General features: G+C 35.1%; 1 protein-coding gene across 1 annotated transcript; it reads left to right on the forward strand.

Moving 5' to 3' along the window:
- The first annotated feature begins 386 nt into the window (after positions 1-386).
- Plap (phospholipase A2 activator protein) lies at positions 387-13,619 on the forward strand. Its single transcript, XM_019054652.2, has 13 exons — positions 387-635; positions 2,189-2,382; positions 3,349-3,579; positions 4,472-4,616; positions 5,098-5,250; positions 5,803-5,937; positions 7,003-7,198; positions 8,021-8,252; positions 9,098-9,211; positions 9,520-9,597; positions 10,506-10,658; positions 11,028-11,308; positions 11,960-13,619. The coding sequence occupies exons 1-13, from the start codon at positions 508-510 to the stop codon at positions 12,263-12,265; spliced, it is 2,346 nt and encodes a 781-aa protein (XP_018910197.2). The 5' UTR covers positions 387-507; the 3' UTR covers positions 12,266-13,619.
- The last annotated feature ends 325 nt before the right edge of the window (positions 13,620-13,944 follow it).

Here is a 13,944-nt window from a genome sequence, read left to right on the forward strand (position 1 = left end):
AGTATTGCCGGAGGTCTGCGACGTCGCAAACCGAGTTAGGTGATTACCGACTTACTTTTATTGTCGATGTGTGTTTTCATTTTTCGTCGTTTTAAAATAGCTTTCCGACTTTTTTCGGTCATAATTTCTTAAAAGCTGATAAAATTTATACCCTACTTAGAATACATTTTTGCAGCTATTTCAGAATCGACAAATATGGAGACTATGACACTCAAGTCAAACTTGTCATGGTTCCTTATAGTTAAAGTCAGTACATACGTCCAAATGCAATCCGGTTGAGGACTTGCGCTCACGAAAAATTCCGCGACGTTTTCAAATACCGCGCGTAGAACAATCAACAGATAATTGGTTCGTTTTCGGGGGTAGCCACCGGTGTTCCTAGTGTTTACAAAATCAGCCACAACCTCAAACTGTTTTTGTCTAATCAGTTTACCGTTCGTGATTATCAGCAATTTAACTTGGTGGAAACTGTAAATTTAAGTGTACTTTAATTTAATTTGCATTATAATGGAGTATAAACTGAGTGTTTGTTTGTACGGTCACACGGCAGATGTGAGAGCGTTAGCGGCGACTCACAACGGGTGCATTGTCTCAGCTTCCCGGGACAAGACGGCCAAAATTTGGAAACCTAATGAGTAAGATTTTACCTAATAATTGAATACAATCTCTCTTTGCCTATTCTTCCACGTTATTTCGTCGCTATTGTGTACTTAACTGAAGCGTTAACCCTCCAAGTGACAGCAAGTCTTATAGTTTTGCGTTTTGCTTACTCATTCTGGGACTTGCCCGTTCAACGTTATCATGTAACACACTTAGTTTAACTTTCGTCAACCCTTTTTCTGCGAAGAAAATGCTGCACACAGATCGGAAAGTTTCCTGTGCGGAAATTTGTCATCCCTTATGAGAGAGAGGAGCTTTATTTGAATACAATCCTTTCATGTCCCTCCTCATCATCTACCTTATCTTCGCATTTTTTGTGATAAGCCTGAACGCATTTTTCAATCTCTTGTTTTGCTCATATGATTCAAGTATTCTCTGATCCCTTCAAATGCATAAAACTTTGACAGTGTAGAGGTAGTTAATTTTATCTCTTTAACTCAAAGTATGTTAGGTTATGGCCGAAGCAGACACTTTAGTTCTAGGAACAAAGCAAGTGCTACTTGTGAGTTCATATGAGGGGCTTGGAGGACAAGATGCATAAGTACAGTTTTCGAAAAATTTGAGGTATTAATGATTTCAAGTTAAACTAGTCTTAATGACTATTCTGTGAAAAATTTACTCCCAAATTCCAATATTCAAGCATCGAAAAGTCAGTCTGAACTTTCTTTCCGCCATTGGGATCCATGTTACTTCAAAACTTCAAACACGTATTTCTCAAAATAGCAACAACTGCACTTACGCGCCTTGTCCACCAAGCCCCTCATATTTGATTTAAATCCAAATTTACTTTGAAGAAGGTGTTGTAGTTTTATACTTAGACATCTGAAACTAATTTGCTTAAGAACCTCTACCAATTCCTCATCGTAGCCAAGACGCCAAGAGGACATGAGGAATCTTGACATCTGTCGTTACTACGGTTGTCGGATTTCTCCGTCTATGAACCTTAAATAGGGCTTGTATCAAGGTTTTGAATCAGAGCTTGTTTTAGATTGAAAAATGTGTTTGAAACCAAGTCATCTGTTTAAATGACGTTTAAATCCACCTCTTAATCCTTAGTATGAAGTATAAAATATATTCCTCAAAATTCCAGTAAAATGGTCAGTGCTTTTTTCTCTTTAGTCCCTATCATATCTGATGTGTTCTTATCATCATAATTTCCTCCATTAAATTCTCAACATTCTGCAACCCTCCTGATAAATTTAGTCTCATTTCTTGTGTCGCTCCTTACATTTAACTTTCGGTTCCAAACTCTCAGATTAGACCCTGTGATTTTCTCCTTCATAAGCTTTTGATTTCACTTGGAACTTTTTTGTTATAAACTTTTGTATTCAGTTACTTACTAGTTTGGTGATTTTATTCCTCGTTTATAATCATCCTGAAGGACAATAGACTTAGAAGTAAGCAATTTGTGTTTATTATTTTGCTAAGTATTTGAAAATAAATACCTTAACATACCTATTAGAAGTTTCTTTTCTAAAATGATTCATGATGTTCGTTAAGAGCTAATTTATTATTTATTCTCTTCCAGACTGAATGCAGTATACTCAGATGTTCAAACTCTGCATGGCCACAGAAATTTTGTAAGCAGCATCTGCGCATTGCCGCCATCTGATGGTTTTCCCGATGGTCTCATTGTGACAGGCAGCAACGATAAAATAATTAATGTTTACACTCCAGAGTGCTCTGATCCTATTTTAAAGCTGGAAGGTCACACTAACACAGGTAATCTCAATACATTATATTTCTTTCTCTCACTGTATAAGAATTGAACCGATCATTTGCCAAGGGACAAAAAGGCCAAAATTTCAAAAATGAGATTTCAGTGAGTTATATTACTGATGTGCATGAGGAGAGTGTAATTGCATCTCAAGTCCTAATCAGGTTTAAATTATTAATAATCTATTGCTAATAAAATGACAAGGAGAGGTTTTGATTGGTTTTTTTTCTTGCATGAAGCAAGGGCCAATTATCATTCATTTTTTGTTTTGTTTGGGAAGTAGCCATGCAACTTGAATGGCACAGTTTTTCTTGTATTTCTCTGAATTGTGTTTATAGCACTTTTGCAATTTGGAAAATAATTTATTCCTAATAAATTAATAATAATTTCCACTGATAGTACGAAACTAAAATGCAACATTTTATTTACTACAAACAAAAAAATGAAAAATAGTGGATGATAAAGCTGATATTTTTGCAAAGCAAATGACTGCACCACCCCTCAATGGCTGTATCAATTGCTAAAAGATTAAAACTATAATACTTGCATAACTGATGTATAGTATATAACCAAGTTCTCTAGCTTCTCGATAAAATTGAATGGATCACTATATAGGTCGAATTCCATGATCAAAGTCGGCAGCTTAAATTGGAGCTTTTACCAACTTGTGCGTGAATTGGGTTCTCTGCGTTCCGGCTGAGTTAGGATTGCTCATAATTGCACGGAACCCACCACGGAAGAAGAATCCAAGTGTTCGAATAGAATGCAAATAACAGGCTTGGACCTAGCCAGTATAAAAAAGTGATGTGTTTCATCATGCTCCATTAATCTTCTGCTGTTCATATAAGATGAAAGCCCTATGTTGTGTACATTGGCCCAATCGTCAATTTAAGTGTGGCATTTTGATGCTGTCATCCGACCCTATCATCCTCTAAAGTTACCTCAAAGTCACAATTTTTCTTGATTTTCAGTTTGTAACTTAAGGCCTGGACTTCAGCCCGCCACATTTGTAAGTTCCTCCTGGGATACCACTGCAAGAGTTTGGTCAGTGAAAGACAAGACAACCCTTCTAACCATCACTGGGCACTCGGCGGCTGTATGGAGTGCAATCCAACTGTCCTCTGGCATTATCGTAACAGCAGGAGCAGATAAAACCATCAGAGTTCATCTCCCTGATGGCTCTTTCAAAGCATCCTTAGTAGGTGAGTGACTAAGTATCTTCTTTGAAAGGTCATGCATAAATCGAACAGGTTCTGCACGTTAAATGCTAGGGTAACCGGGTGTGCGGTAAATGAATGAAAACAAATGCCTGGCACTGGCAACAATCGTAAACCATTTTTTAAAATCGATGAACTACTTCTTACAGGATGAAAAGTTCTTGAAAAGTTAGACAATAACTACAGAAGTTAGTAGATTTTTATGAACCACACAAGGTTAGAAAATTATGCTATCAACCCTTGATTTTTCTTTTATGAAACTTCTACTTGGCTCTAATCACACTGGTTCTCTATAGTAGAAGAGCTGAGTTTTTTATTATTAATGTTTCTTGAAAGATATTCTCCTGCTCAAACTCTTTGAAAACCAGGAAATTTTATGCTTTAAAACTTTGTGAAGTAGAGAAGTTTTAAAATTCAAGGAAACTTGTCATTGTGTTTTTAGAAATGTGGGAATTTTTGTAGGAATTTTCTAGTAAAAGGATATTTTTGGGGAACAGTTTTATCCAATTGGAAATTTATCCATCCAATAATAGTGCTTGAAAATCAACAGTGCTTGAATCGTGAATAACAGCCAACATTTTGAAACTTCCGTACAAGAACTGTTTTCTCTAAATGCCTAAAAAATTGTTTCTGTGAAATCAAATTATATTTGTGATAAAAAAGCTTGCAAAATTTCAGAAAATAATATAGAGGCGGAGATTTTTGAACACAGAAAACGAGATACATGGTTGAAGACAAATGCCATCATAATGCTTCATCTAAGTTTACTTTTTAAATTAGTCTAATCCTCTATCATACACTTAAAACACTCTATCACACTTATACACTTATTCTGTTCAGTAGAGGGTACCTAAATCAAGTCTTTTTTTCTTTTCAGGTCACAATGATGTTGTTAGAGATTTAGCACCCCTCACTGACACCTTATTCTTATCTTGTTCGAATGATGCTACTATTAAGCAATGGAACGCTGCCTCTGGTGAATGTCTTGAAACTCTTTATGGTCACCCAAATTTCATTTATTGGTGAGCATCTTTTCCAGTTTCCCTCTGTTTTCCTTATTTTCATCCAAATCTAGTGTAAAAAATGAAGTGCAATTCATCAAACAAAGAGCATGTACCTACGGAAAATTGAAGGATCAATTGATTGCAGATTTAGGGAGCATTTAACTTCAAAAATTTATATTACTGGCTACCTCAACCATATTTTTTCTTTTTCTCAAGAAAAAGGAGGATCTCAAGAAGTGGGGAAAATCGCACAATATCCCGTGAAACCACACATTTTGCCATGAAATTAGGTAAATAGCTGTAAGGTAGTTTGTAAGTATGGCTGTGAGGTAAAAACACCAGATCGCAGCAAACGGTTGGCAGTTTGAAACTCCCTGCCCTCCTTATAAGACAGATAGTCTTTACAATATTTCTTTTTTCATAGTATAATCTTTTTGTTAATTTTACATTTGTATTTTAAGAGAATTCGAGTCTGACTTACATTATTTTGGTTTCACAGTTTGTCTGTTTTTGGAGACACAGTTGCATCTAGCGGTGAGGATAGAAATGTCCACATTTGGCAAAAAGGTCAATCTCAGTCGTTAATGCTTCCAGCCCAAAGCGTTTGGTGTGTAGTTTGCTTACCGAACGGTGACATCGCTACAGGCTCCAGGTACAATTCTGCTGAGTTTTCTCCTCCTCTTATTCGTGACTCATCTAGCTAGACGAATTTCTTTCTCAAAAATTTTCCCAGATAAAGGATAATGACATCAGGAGTATAGCGCTAGATCAAAGACTATCCAAACGTCTGCTTGCTTGAAAAGTCGAGTCATCACGAACTAAATGGACGAAACCTATTAAAAATGTGTGTTCTATCCCGTTCTACTCTTTTTATCTGTTCTAATATCACTTCTTTTATTAACTTTATTGGTCATATTTATTAAATTGTTATAGAATTTTTTCTTACCGATTTTCCAAAGAAAATTTGGAAAAAAAAATCATTGGAAAAAAATGTTGTTCATTTTTGGAAAATCGGTAAGAAAAAGTTTCCATAACAATTTAATTTCTCCTATTATTATTCAGATTTTTTATAAACTTCCAAAAAGGCTATGAAAAAGGACTTTGAAGACCTTTCTACTATCACTTTGCAAAGGAAGTTTTTCTTTTTTGTTCTATCATACCAGATGGTGTTCCTTTCCAGTAATTTTTTATTTGTATTTTTTAGTGATGGCATTGTGAGAGTTTTCAGCGCAGACCCAAGTCGCCAAGCAGATGAAGCCACTCTTGCAGCCTATAACGAAGAAGTCACAAGTGCTGGAATCTCAAGTCAGAAAGAAATTGGCGGTGTTAAAGTTGCAGAGTAAGTCTCATTGTTTTTATACTACCTCTATCTCTATCAGAAGTAGACAACATGTCCATAGCTAAGGATCAGTACCGTTTATCTGCAACTTGACGACTTTACTTAACAAAAGTACGACTTTGCCATTTTTGTAATTTGGAGGTCAGGTTTGCAATTTTTGTTTACATTACTGCATCATTACAGTGCTCCCAAGCAGAATTGAGAAAAGTTAAAAAGGTCAGCTTGTGTATTTTATACTGCAGAATGCGGCAAAGCCGCCAACTTATTTTTGCCACAAATGTCTGTAAGGTAAACAGTATTGTTCCCTAGCTTTTGATACTCTAAATTTAATTTTGGGATGTAAGAAGCTTTTAGAGTCATAAGGTTGTTTAAAACCATGTGCCTTTCTTATCAGTATTGTAACTTCATTCCAATATTTTAGAAGCCAAATGCCTTATAAACTTAATTTTAGACGCTATCTACAATATTTAAGGGGCCATGTAAAGATCTAAACATGTAACAGGAAGTTTTTAAAGGAACAGCAATTAAATAGAAATCAAGGCTGCGCCAATTTTTAAACCATCGGTTGGTTTTCGCCCCTCATTTTTAGGTACCAAAGCGTTAATAAATGTTAGTTAGTAGTCAGGTAAATTAGGAACTGTGACTCTTACAGGTCATACCCCTTCCCCTCTCCTCGCTATGATAGCTTTAGAAACGAGATTGTATCAACAACATCAAAAAATCTGTAAGTCATCTTATGTCTAGTTTTGTGCATTTCATCACTGATTGCAATGCAAAATGGACATATTTCTATCAAACGGAACTATGTGCATTATGACGTGAGCCCTGTTGTTATGCGTGTATTCTTATGGGTCTTAGGGCTCACATCATAATGCACATAGTTCCGTTTGATAGAAATACGTCCAAATTAGCTTCCTCCTCTCTTGAGTTTGAGGCATTTATCGTTTTGTACCAGCATCAAATATATGCCCTAATGTTTTCATCCAACATTATTAAATTATATTTTTATTTCATGAATGTCTCTTTGATCGCTTTCGATCTATTAATATACGTTCTCACCTCCAGTCTTCCAGGACCTGAAGTTCTTGTCCACCCGGGAACCAAAGATGGACAAAATAAAATGATCAATGAAAACGGTAAAGTGATTCTTTACAGTTGGTCAAATTCTAGTCAAGAATGGACAAAGATTGGTGATGTTATGGGCACAAATGATGGGAAAGATGAAGCAACCACTCCTGGCAAAGTCAAGTATATGGGAAAAGTGAGTAAATATGTACTTAACAGACCGGTGTCTCTTTGATTCATCGTAAAATTAACTTAAGATGTCATCTTTTTATCTGCAATCCAACAATTGAAATTTTATGCAGGATTTCCAAGCCCTGCATATGTAATGCACCTTTTTTTCCAATACTACAGAAAATCAAGGAAGTCTTCAGGCTGTAACGATTGTACTTTCAATTTTCCTCAAGAAAAAAACCTCATAATTTTAATTTTTTGCATCTCAGTGTTTCCCAAAAAGGGAGGCAATGCCATTTAAGTTTGCGCCTTTTTAAGAGTTGAACAATAATCCACCTTTTTCATTCTTCTATTTACTTTCAATGCCTTTATGAAGACAGCTTGTCTTTTGTTGCACCCCTAAATAAGTTTAACTTATTTGGCATAGACTTTACTAACTGCAAAGTTGAATATCAATGGCTAATGTAGAATGCGTATCTCTGATCGTAATGTTGTAAAATTGCTACTCATTTCATTTCTTTGAAAAAAATCTACCAACGATTTTTCTTGAAATTTTCTGTGAGTTTTCTTCACTCATTCAACCAACTCAACTGAAAATTCTAAAGAGGTACTTAGGTTCGTTTTCATTTTTAAAAAAACAGCATAACTGGAGATTTTAAAACCTTGCAAAAGAGAGATACGTTTTCTTACTTCAGCCATTAGTGTATTGATAAGCAATGAATGGTTTTTGTACATGAAAGAAAATTGAATTCTTTTCAGTGGAAATCAATTGCATAATGAGACCCTAGGATCTAAAGCTCCCATTTTTTTTTTTTTTTTTTTTTTTTTTTTTTTTTAATTTCTTTAGGAGTATGACTATGTGTTTGATGTTGATATTGAAGACGGTAAGCCTGCTATAAAACTCCCATACAACAAAGGAGATGATCCGTGGCATGCAGCCCAAAATTTCATCCACCAGAATAACTTGAACCAACAGTTTTTAGAACAAGTGGCCAACTTCATCATCAACAATGCCAAAGGCAGTGAACCAGCACCACCTCCTACTAGTAGTAACTATGAATATGTCGACCCGTTCACAGGTTAGTCTCTCATTTTGCTGACTGTACAGAACTTTCAAAAAAAGAAAACACCTAGGCAGGATCTGTCTTTACAGGATCCCTGAAGTGAAATCACCCAAAAAATGTTTATCGTTACTCTGTGTACTGTGGCAATTGAAATCAACCAATTATTTTTTGGTAGCATACAATACCTATGTCTAAAACGCTATTTGTTGTTACTGCATAGCACGGATGCAGAAAATCATGTGCTCAGGAAGCAGTGTGAATATGTGGAAAGACCCTAAGAATTCCAAGGAAGGGAAAATGTTTAAGGGTCAAAAGTCGAAGAAGGAAAAGGTCATCACTTTTGGAATGGGTGCGAAATTTTGTGGATGACGAATGAGAAAAATGCAGAAAGCCAAATTGCAGGTGCATGAAAATGTGGAAGCTCAAAAGATTAGGCAGCCTTGTTGTACCAATGTTTAAATCATTTTCCATGGGAAGGCGGGGAAAAAAAAAAGTTTCATCTGTCAAAAGCCGCTGTTTCTATTGAAAATCATAACCAAAGGCCATCTATAACTATCTTTATCTTTATGTGGAGGAGTTAAAACTAAGTAGGTAAACACAGACCCATGCTCAAGCAATTTCATCAGATTTTTTAAGATTCAGTCTTTATTTGATCGTGATAAAGTTGCTAACGCTATCACTACTTGAATGGTTTTACCCGATGAGACAAGTATCAACCCTTTTTCCATAAAGTAGGTATCATTTCATCGACACCAACAGCAAGAAGCTGATTACTCTTTGAGTTTTTTACTGTAGAAGGGAATAAATTCCCCTTAAGTTTGAAAATTGTAATAATTATTTCTGTTGTTTTTTATATACAGGTGGAGCACGGTATATTCCTGGAGGAAGTGCCACTGGCAACCCTGTCAATATGCCTCAAACAGACCCGTTCACCGGAGGTAGCCGTTATGTGCCAGGTGGCTCTGTTTCTAATGGTAGGTCTCTTAAAATATTTTTCTATCAGTGTTCTTTGCTCTTCAGTTTTACATACCTCACTTTAAGTTCAGATTCCACTACAGTGTGCCTCAGTTGCTAAAATGTGAATCAATTTTTTTTCGCTGTGACTTTTGAAATGACCATTGGTTCAAACTCAATAGAGGATTCGGAATTTTTGTCAAAGTATGTTAATGATGCGTAATCTTTGTAATCACATGCAGTCATATTAATTACTATATTAACCAACCATATTGATGACCATTGTATTTAACCCATTTTTCAACCTGTCTTTTCTTTTCTATTACAGTGCCTGAAATAAGTTCTAAGTTCTTCCCTCAGCGAACTTGCCTATGTTTTGAAGCTGGAAATGTATCCCTCATTAATGGTAAGTAATTTACTGTCTAGAACAGAAGGCAATATATGTTTCATTTTGTATGTCAGAGATATTTCCAACTAAAAAAGTGCTGCAAATCAAGAAAAAGTATTTTCTTACAATACGAGATATTATTTCCTCCATGTTTCATCCTTTTTCTTCTTCTTTTATTTCCAGTCATAATAAAAAATCAGGGCTTTGTGGGCTTTTGTGAATTAATTAAATCTTAAAATACATCTTTTGCTAAGTATGTTTTGAAAAATTGGTTTGCATGGAAGACACAAGACAGGTAGGTCTAAACCAGCCTAATAAGTGCCTGAACCGGCAGATGTGGGATACAAAAAAGTTAGGTAACGCCAATTGGCCCATCGGTCTCATAAATACATAGTTGACTCGATTTTGCTGCGTAAATTTAGAAATGACTTGATGTCAAATGATGATAGCTAAAGTATGTCACAATAAATAAAAAGGTATCTCCATTTTACAGTTGCAAAATTTACATACTCAATTATTTTGGCATACAAAAATGACAGCGCAATTGCCATCTTATGATTTTGATGCGCTGATTTTTGCCAATCCATGGAAAAATCTATAACATTTTAAATAAAAAATGTATAACAGTTTCCAAGGAAAAATATAAATTATAAAAGGAAATTTGACAGGGTTGAAATGTAGTCATGTTCCTTCGTTTGGGAAATGACGAACTAGACGGACTTGTCCTCAAAGTATTCTATGAGTTTTAGTATGATGTTGAAAATTGATTATTTTACTCTTTCTCAGAAAATTGATGATGGAACTTGATTTTTGTGTCATGAAGCAACCCTTAGAATCTTTTTTGAGAAGGGAGCCTGGCTTGGCTCTTTTTTTAGACGTTTACGAAACTAAGGTAATGTGAAATTTCCTTCCCTCTAACTTTCCAGATAAATTGGTGCAATTCAATGATAAAATTACAAATGAATCACTGAAGTTGGACCCTGTAAGCCTTTCAAAATTAGTCGAGATAGCAAATAGCCCAGCATCAGTAACACCAGAATTATTCGCAGTGCTTCAAGTAGCATATCAGTGGCCTGAAGGTTTGTATCATTATGTTATTTATTAATCTGTATTTCTACAATCACATTTATGGAGAGAATCTTTTAGAAATCCATCTAAGTGTATAAAATAAACGACCTGTCTCAATGTTTTTTTCTTTGAAATTTCCTATAAATTTTAATTTTACATTAGCTATTTAATCCCAGTATATGCAGATACTTGAAACTACCAGAATAGTTATACTTTTTTTCCCTAGTGTTGTCTCGAAGAATTTCAGTGTGGGCCCAAAAACGGCCCCCATGGATACCCCTCCTTTACGACAACAGTACTGAAAGATACCTAATATGATTAAAATTTCATCTTTAAAACCTGCATAATCAATTTTCGTATTTTCTTTTTTCCTTCTTCAGAACTAGTGTTTCCAGTGTTGGATATCACACGATTAGGCATCAGAAACCTGGCTGTTAACAGTGCACTGTGCAGTGAAGATACCGGTGATTTTCTTCTTAGCTCGCTCAATCAGAAACTATCCAGTCAAGTAGATACAAACAGGATGCTCGCTCTGCGAGTGTTCAGCAATATGTTGCAGCACCCTCCGGGAAGAGATTTGGCGCTAAAGAATAAAGATATGATCTTGTTGTCCATGTCAGTGAGTTCAATGGACTTCTCAGCAGCATCCAAGCACCTACAGGTAAAACTCAGCATTCTTCAAATATTAAAAGGCTATCCCAATAATTTCTTCACCAACTTGGAGACCAAAAGATTAACTCTTCCGCTTCTTAACAAGACATGCTGCAGGGGTGCAGAAAGTTCCAAGCATACCCTCAAATTCAGCTGGTATTCCCTCAAATTTTATGATTGCTCCTTCCTAAAGACAAGAAAATAAAACCACCCTTTATGCCAAAAATTCTTACTTTTCCATTGCTAAAATACCATATTTCTAGCGGGGTTCTCTCATTCTGCGCAATTAGGTAACTCATGTGGTCAGGAAGTTTCTGTCTTGTTGAGATCATTTGGTTAAAACACAAGCATCTGTGTAATTTTTAGATTATTTTGACACATGTAAGAACAGAACTGCCTAATCCCTTTTGAACGTTAAAAAAGTCTGACAACTGCACAGTGTGTCTTCAAATTCATCTCCTAAAAGAAGGTGCTGGTTAATTTCTCAGCTAAATTTTAACAGGGTGCTAAAATATTGCTGGGATTTTGCAGAGGAAATAAGGCCAAAAAGTTAGAAAAATTCCAGTTAAAGTAAAAAAAATCTGACTAAATTCTAAATTTTTAAACTTTTCTGTGTTCGAAGAGATAACTTTTTCAATGTAATTTTTGTTCATTCTTGCAGGTAGCTGCTGTGACAATATTGTTAAATCTAGCCATAATATTCACTCAGCAGGGTAGTAAAGATGACTTAGCCAATACTCTTCAAGTGCTCTCTGGTATTTTACCCAAGCTATCGGATCCTGAGGCAATCTTCAGAGCTCTCGTTGCTGTAGGAACAATCTTATCCTCCGCTCCTTTGCTTAAAGTTATGGTAATGCCTGATATTAAAAACGCAATAGAACAAATCAGTCAAAATAGCAACTCGGACAATAGGCCAGGTATTGATAAGGTTAGAGCATGTTCCCAAGATGTTTTGAAAGTCTTGTAAAGTTATTTTTCCTCTCATTTTCTCAACCTCAGCTTATTTTCAAATTAGTGACCGTTGTTTATCTAAGAATGAGTCAGTTTTAACTGTCATAGAATCAAGTTGCGGTCGAATTTTATTGCAAAGTTTAAAATCTTGAGACCCACCTAAACACCAAATTTCTAGACCCCAACAATTGAGATTTTGCCCTTTGAAGAACACGTTGAGTGACATTGCGCTTAAAATTTCTTTCACCATATCTTTGTTCCGTCAGTAATTTGCTTGATCGAACCAGAGCTACTTTTATTCGTTGTTGATTGACAAGACTAATATGCAAGAAACTTTAGTGCTCCTTAACGCAATAGGTGATAAAATCAATCGTATTCCACATGATTTTCAACTCTGTTTAACTTGCATTTAGAAACCTGATGTTCAGACGGATCTTATTTCCTGCTTATTGTTAAGGTTTTATTATTGAAAACTAGATCCCTTGGGACGCATGTTCTTCCGGCAAGAATAAACATCGCAGCTGTTAAAGTTTCTCCCTCTACGTATCTATTTTTATTTTCAAGGAAAACTGCAGGACCGATTCTTCAGAAATTTTCACTAAAGTTTCTTTACACTGTCAATAAAATTTGGCGAAGTTTTCAAGCAAATCTGTCAAACAATTTTCCAGCTAAAAATTAAAGTGTCAGGGCAAAGTTGGCAACATAGCATGGTTTTTGTGATATTTTATTCGGAAGCAGACAAACTGACACATAACAGAACAGAAACATGAAACTACTCATTGTAAGTGTACTATTTTCAATTACTATCGGTTGCTCTGCTTTATTTCCGATGTGTAACTAACTACTTATCAGTTATCTTTGACTCTTAGGCCACCGTAAGTTTCTGTTTTTGTCCAAAATTTATCCGCTAAATTCTTGTTATTATTTTGATGTACCCTCCTATCTTAAAATCTGTGTGCATAACTGCCCATGTATCCAGTATACAAATGTTTAAAATGACACTGTTGCTACGCATCTACCTGTGTCTTAAGTTTTTTATATCAGCAAGATTAAAATTGACCAATTTCAATTTTATAACTAGGAGAGTGAGTCTGTATCAGACGCTAAAATATTCTCTGTCAAGAATAAGTATGAATTCTCTGTATAATGTTATGTATTATTATGTAATTGTTTGTTTTTTTTTTATTATTATTTTTATAGCTTTTAAAGAAAAATGAAAAGTTGTCAGCAAGTGCAACAGAATTTAATGCATTTATTTTTTTATTTATTTTTCAACCCTTTTTATTCCTTTGAAACATGTAATATTTGGAAAAACTGTTTTTGAATTTTGAAAAAAGTCTGATAAAGAAAAATTGGTTTTGTTTTGAATATTTCTGTCTTCCATTGAAATATTTCCTCCTTAGTAGTATCCGCGTTTAAAGAAACAGCCGGAGGCTGGACTTATGTCTGTTTCTCCAAAACTTTTCTTAGAATCATTGAAGTACCCTTGAAGAATACTTAGAATTAAGAGTCATCAATTTATTAGTGGAATAATATTTGGAACCCTTTGATCCTGGCTTGGAACTTAGTTTTTTTCCCTGAGATCGATAAGTCTTGGATCTTAACTTGTATTTCTCACTTAACATTATTGTAAATTTTTCCAAATAATTGGAATACATTCTTTCATAAGGAACTACTATTTCTAGCTCATTTTAG

This window comes from Bemisia tabaci, chromosome 9, assembly GCF_918797505.1.
Source record: "Bemisia tabaci chromosome 9, PGI_BMITA_v3".
In the NCBI taxonomy this organism is placed as follows: domain Eukaryota; kingdom Metazoa; phylum Arthropoda; class Insecta; order Hemiptera; family Aleyrodidae; genus Bemisia; species Bemisia tabaci.

Bases quoted from the DNA above. Each gene is read 5' to 3' on its own strand.
- Plap (XM_019054652.2), top strand. From the start codon at position 508: ATGGAGTATAAACTGAGTGTTTGTTTGTACGGTCACACGGCAGATGTG. The intron at 5,251-5,802 runs GTACAATTCTGC...TGTATTTTTTAG, and splicing joins GACATCGCTACAGGCTCCAG to TGATGGCATTGTGAGAGTTT. The intron at 11,309-11,959 runs GTAAAACTCAGC...TCATTCTTGCAG, and splicing joins CAGCATCCAAGCACCTACAG to GTAGCTGCTGTGACAATATT.